This window comes from Amblyomma mixtum, chromosome 5, assembly GCF_055824585.1.
Source record: "Amblyomma mixtum isolate Tamu chromosome 5, ASM5582458v1, whole genome shotgun sequence".
Taxonomy (NCBI): Eukaryota; Metazoa; Arthropoda; class Arachnida; order Ixodida; family Ixodidae; genus Amblyomma; species Amblyomma mixtum.
This window is the reverse complement of record NC_143016.1, coordinates 44,902,958-44,908,957: the sequence shown is the minus strand read 5'-3', so window position 1 is coordinate 44,908,957 and position 6,000 is coordinate 44,902,958. Positions and strand designations below refer to the sequence as shown.

The following is a 6,000-nucleotide window of genomic DNA, read 5'->3' as shown; positions in this document are numbered from 1 at the left end:
CGGTACAGCATGCATTAGTAAGCCCTCATTATCACTGGCTAACCGCGAAATCACCTTTTTGGAGCATGCATTTGTAGATATGTAGATTTAATATTTTCAGTGATGATGCAGTGTTTTCTTTTGTTCTGTTTAGTGTTTGTCGGGAATGCTATATATGTACACATGTGCGTAATAAATCGTCAGTTGAAAGTCAGCGCTCGTGTTGTCGTGTTGTTCCGTCCTCGTGTTTTTTTCCGCGCTGTTTTACCATGGAGAGATAACTTCCCTTTTGCTATGTTCTCCCACACTGAACGCAGTATAGCCCTTCAAACTGCCCACCACCTGACGGCCTCACTTGGCTAACGTAAAGGTCCCCTCGAGCATCGTGTCATTCAGTCCTGAAGGCGCATAATAAGCACGGAGCACAATGGCAGCGCTTGCGAAGGGTTCGTCGCGGCCCGGAATGGGGTCGAGGACGGACTCTGGCCGGAGTCCAGAAATATTCTGCGCTTGGAGCTCTTCCTCGCTGTCTTTCGTTTTTCGACGGAACTTGTCGAGTCGGCGGTGCGGCAGCCGGAATCCCAGCCTGGTTCGCCCGCGCCTCGCCGCCTCTCGCAAACCCGAGACTAGGGTCGGTTTCAAAAATAGACCTCACGCTCGCGGAAGGCCGTGGTCACGTGACAGCTACGTTGGGAACGGTTGGGAACCACGTGGCTGGAAACGTCAGAGTCCACGCCCCAAACACATGGTCCCTCAGTCGGGTGCGCGCGTTGCTTTTTTTTATATGCCCGGAGAAGCCGGCTTAACCGCAGGGTAAGTCACCTTTGCTCTCCAGTTATTCTACTCAGGAAGGCACTGAGGAGCGCTTGCGAATGGCTGCTGTCTGATACTTACAAGGACGCTTTGCATTAGCAATAATTTCGAGAACAAATCGAAGTGTCGGGTAGAGCAATGCGGACAGCAAGTTTCGTGCCAGATTAGTCTGTAGAATGGGTACTAAGTGCAGGTCAATGGAAGTTATGACCGAATTGTAGACGCGTTACGAAATTGAAAATAGTGGGCTTTGTTGCATTATTCTTCAAACACATCCGTTGCTGAATGTGTGTAAGCTGGACGAAACAATGGGCGTGACAGCGTGGGTCGTGCAATCTCACTCTTAGAACACAACACCTGTGTTTAAATAACATTTTATTGTACAGGCCAGTGATCTTTTTCGTGGTTTCATGAAGGATCTTGAAAACTGGCTGCAGCTTCATAGGTGTTCCCGCTTGTATTTGAGAGCGGTATGCCTTTTCAAAGGTTTGCCTCTATAAGTTGTGCACCATTGCAATTATTATCGTTCGCAACAGACCCGGAAGTCTTAAAGTAATGCATTCCAGAGGCAGTACCTTTCTATAAACAACCAGGAGAGGGAACGGCTTTCAGAGTATTATCCCGGAAGTGTTGTGGTTATACTTGATTCTAGCTTTTTTCCGGAACCGCTTCAAAGCTGAGAAATTGTGCCTCAATTTCTGCGGGCTCAGCACAGGCATAAGGTGAAAGCTTCAAGGAGTTTGCACTAACTGTGTCCCGAAACGATTATACCACTAGAAGCTAAGACTGTATATGGCTGGTTGTGCCTAATTAACCCCACATGGAGGTCAGTGCGCTCTGAAACGCCGCAGGCACAGAGGGTGATATCAACACTGCAGTCGATGCCATACTGCATAAAACATGCCAGTCGCATAAAATGCCAGTTCGCATAAGCCCAACACTGCCTCGCGTGTAATTGTGTTCCGTTTTTTTTTTTTTTGACACCACAGTGCTGTTTGTACATGATGGCCAGCGCACAAGAGATTGCTGAAGCACTCCACATTACCAGAAAGGGCGAGGGGTGCGTGAGCAAAACGTCTATTAACTTGTCATGCAGGGAAATGAGCATGCTTCACTGTGGGTAGCGGGGTTGAGATAATAGCGCACGTGCCTCGGAAGGGTGTTTCCGCTTCCTTCTTTCATTATCGGTTTTATCGCATGTGGGTGGTTGCAGTGCATCTTTGTTTGACAAGACGCCTTTCAGCGCACGCGTGTGCAAGTGTATAAAATGACTGCTTACTTTCGAATAAAATTCAGTTGTAAGTAAATCAGTGCCTTCAGTTTGTTTCGTCACGTCCTCTGTCTGTGTTCGTAAGCGCTGGTTTACAGTAAGATGGAGCATAAAATATGTGCGACATGAAGGCGGCAGCAAAGCGAGCTGCTTAATTCAGTGCACTCTTTTAGAGCATGATATCATCTGTGCATTCTTGTGCATACTCAGAAAGGTGAACGGTTAGGCTGGTTGGAACTACTGACCGCATTCAGCGCGAAACGGGAGTTAAGGCGGCCAAGAAAAAACTGAAGCTTTTTCTGCTCAGAATCATTACGGAGCTAAGCTGTACTGTTTCCCTTGTCAGGCCTCCTGCTCCAAAGTGAGTACAAGGAAAATAACATGAATTTTCGACTACTACTTCAGCCCAGTAGTGTAGCCATAAAATATAAAGCTCGTCCGATTCAAGTCCACCGCGATGTCGTTGAAACTAAATATTGTGAAAAAGGGCTTTAGCTTACCCGCACTGCTATCGCTCAGAGCAAGATTCTGCTGACCGTCACACACCAGGGACTGTGTTTCGCCGCCGTAGTTTCTCCGCCGGCTATGTGCTGACCTAAGCACCCGTTGTTCGGTTTTCCATCCTCTTACCACCCTGGAACTCCACAGCCGCACGCTATTGACCCCCGATATGACCGAAAACGCCAGCCACAGAGCCTCCCGGTTAAGCAGTCCTCTGTTCCGGCTTCCTTCGCCAGCGGGACCCCCATCTGTTCAGCGGGACTGTCAATCATGAAGCTGGTGACTGGCTCACATCATACGAGCGGGTGAGCACATATGATTCGTGGGACGACGCCAGCAAGTAGAAAACCGTCATCTTTGACTTGACCGGCGTTGCCAACCTGTGGTTTCGAACCCCCGAAGCAGACTTCTCCTCGTGGACCACTTTCAAGGCGAATCGCACCGAAGCGTTCGGAGGTACTGCTGTGCGAAAGCTGCGCGCCGAGCGGCACTTGCGCAAGCGTTCCTAGTAGTTGGGTGAGACCTTCACGAGCTACACTGAAGATGTGGTCGATCTGCGTTCGCGCGTCAACGCCCAGATGTCCGGGGCTGACAAGATCAAGCATTTTCTGAAAGGCATCAAGGATGACGCATTTCAGATGCTGTTGTCGCGTGACCTACGCCCGTTGCCGAAGTTATCAGTCTTTCCCAGAGCTACGACCAGCTGTGCACGCAGAGGATCCTGACTCGCCAGCACGCCGTGCCTGTTGAGTCGCTAGCGATCCTGTCGGCTGCACCCGACCAATCGGCTCTATTGGCACACCTTAAAGACTTCGTGCCTGAGGAAGTTGCATGTCAGCTCTTGCTTCTGCCACCCCACTTCGAGCTATCTCCACACCTGGCGCCGGACCTTCGCCTTGTCATCAGCAAAGAAGTTGCTGATGACACGTTGCTATTCGCAAGACCCTCCAGCAGTGCGTGAATAAGAGATAGTGCAGACTGTGCCTTCATAAATGTTTTCTGAGATACTGTGCATCCACTGTATCGTGTCCGTCACCGAAAGTCCCGCACTAAGCCTCATGAGATGTCATCAAAAGCCCGCAGGTAGTAATTCACATCACAATTTCCGGTCAACAGCAAAGCAGCGACTGCGCGTATAGGGTGTGTTCCCTGCGACAAGCGGGGCTTTGTATTCTTTTGCTTTCTTTATTCTTTCGGAGAGATTTCCCTAGCTGTGTACGGTTGGAAAGGAGGGGCTGTCTCGGTGGCAAGCCGAGCGTAAATCTCTTCACCTTACACCTTCCTTGTGATTGAAGCAACTCTCTCACTCCCGTTCTGAACTCTGTCTCGTTGCCGTCGCCGACGTGCAGGACCATCGTCGAGACCTTAGTCGGGAGCATGCGAGGGGCCACGACGTCGGAGCGCTGATGTGTGTCCAGGTAGCCGCCGGATGGGCGTCTGGGCTTCGAGGGCACGAGACGACACCATGCAACTGACCAAGAACGGGCCCGTCGACCTGGCCTCCTCCGACGGGAGCACAGACGACGAAAAATCGGACATGGCGGACCAATCCGAGCCGTCATCATCGGCCGACTTGCACGGTGAGGAAACAACCGGCCGAACCCCGTTGCGCCCTCGCAGACAACTGGTAGTAGATCATAACTGCTTTCATTTCTTCTGCTACCACTTAACCATGAAATCAATCACAAGTAACGGAGGGATGTTTCAATACTCAGTCGGTACTCTCGAGCATCGCAACCACCTTGGCCATTGACTGTCGCACATTGTTTGTGAACAGTAAATAAGATCACATAATAATTACTCTCCTTAAGAGTGCTGAGCCCCGTAGCTCTCCAAGCGACTCTGTAAGGCACAAGGCCTCTTCCAGAATTTTTTGCCTGTACTACAGAATAAAAATGCGGTGCCTGATAGCAGATTGCGTGTTTAAGACCCAATGACTGCTCAGCGCGCTTTGTAGCCCTTAAAGGCACCCATGAGAACAACTGCTCTCAATTTTTGTCCTTAATGAATGCAATTGTTGACCCTTCCCTCGGAAGCAGGAGAATCATTTGTCGATGAGAAATATTTTTTCATGCCATTTGATTCAAACTAGCGACTTTTACAATGGCGTCGAGATTGCTGGTGGAAGTGGACCGCGGTGTGACCGAGCCTCAGGAATCCGCAACAAAAAGTCTTTTGCGTCATCGGAGTTCGCTTGTTTTAAGACTAAATGTAATGATTATTGTGCCGGTTGACGCTTTGAGTATAATACGGCCTTTTTTTTTTCGCGCATAGACCTGACGTTGAGAAATGACACGCTGAAGGTGAGGCCTGCACCTGCAGCACTTTCCAGGAAGCTCAAGCTTTCGTTTAATTTGGATTAAGTGATTTCCTTATTGATTCCCCCGACAAACAAAATGCTGTGAAGTTTTTCTAGACCGATGTATTGATGGACAGTCGAACAGGAACGATAAGATATTGCACAGACGGTAATAACGCTCAAGCATTTATATAAGTGACCTACCAAGTGTAACTGTTTGACTAAAATCAGCAAGCAAAGGAAAAACAACCCAACTTACTTACTTAAAGTGAACATCAGATTTAAGCGATCGTACATCTGAAGAGAAATTAAGAGAGGTTGAAACAAATAGAACCGGAAAGCTCAAAATCTTTCTAGAGACGGTCACCTATCAACTGGAATCTGACCAGAACCGGACAGTGTGTTTCATTCTTTGAAATTATCACTGCAACTCCAGCGTCGCAACTATGAAACCAAGATTCTCACTACCGCTGCTATCAGAACGTATAAAAATATTCCGTCTTTGCCTATCCCATAAGATTTATCACGACAACCCTATTCTTAAGAATAACATGTTAATATCAGCTTGTTATGTTTCACGTAGCATTGACTATCGTAATAACGTCGTTATTTCTTCACGCCAAAGCAACCATTTTTACGATTCATTCGTCCCAAGTGTGTCAGTGAGTTGGAATCACGTTCCCGGATCTATTGTCGGAATTTGTGATAATCCTGCTTTCAAGCCTGCATTTCCTAACCTGCTACTGTAATGTACCCAAAAACCTGCAGTGTTGTAATTTTTGTTCTTTTCGTAGTTATAGATATTCCTGCCCAGCCAATCTTTTTGAAACGGTTGTTGTTCTTGTTTTGTATCCGCGCATGTTAATGTTTTTTGAGTGCGATATCTCTTGTCGTTTGTTTTTTTTTTCCCTGACGGTGCAAAGGTTGTCGTTATGCCTTGTACGCTTATCTATTTTTTTTCTACTCTGCCCTATTTGCTGTTAATTTGTTTGAATATTTTGATGTAACCTTTCTGTCCTTTTTTTTCGTGAGTTTCATTTATATTCCGATTTGTGCATACATACTGCTATATTTATGTCTCACTTTCGTATGTAACCGATTCTCCCCTCCTATGCCCTCGGGCCCTGAGGGTAATGAA

The 6,000-nt window shown here is 47.7% G+C and overlaps 1 protein-coding gene across 1 annotated transcript in view; it reads left to right on the top strand.

Annotated features, from left to right (window-relative positions):
* Positions 1-708: 708 nt before the first annotated feature.
* MnM (myomesin and myosin binding protein) overlaps positions 709-6,000 on the top strand; it is an 82,450-nt gene continuing 77,158 nt past the window's right edge. The window contains exons 1-2 of the mRNA XM_089544229.1: positions 709-792; positions 3,913-4,143. Coding sequence (XP_089400355.1) covers positions 3,993-4,143 — 151 coding nt within the window. The 5' untranslated portion in view covers positions 709-792; positions 3,913-3,992. The remainder of the gene's footprint in view (positions 793-3,912; positions 4,144-6,000) is intronic.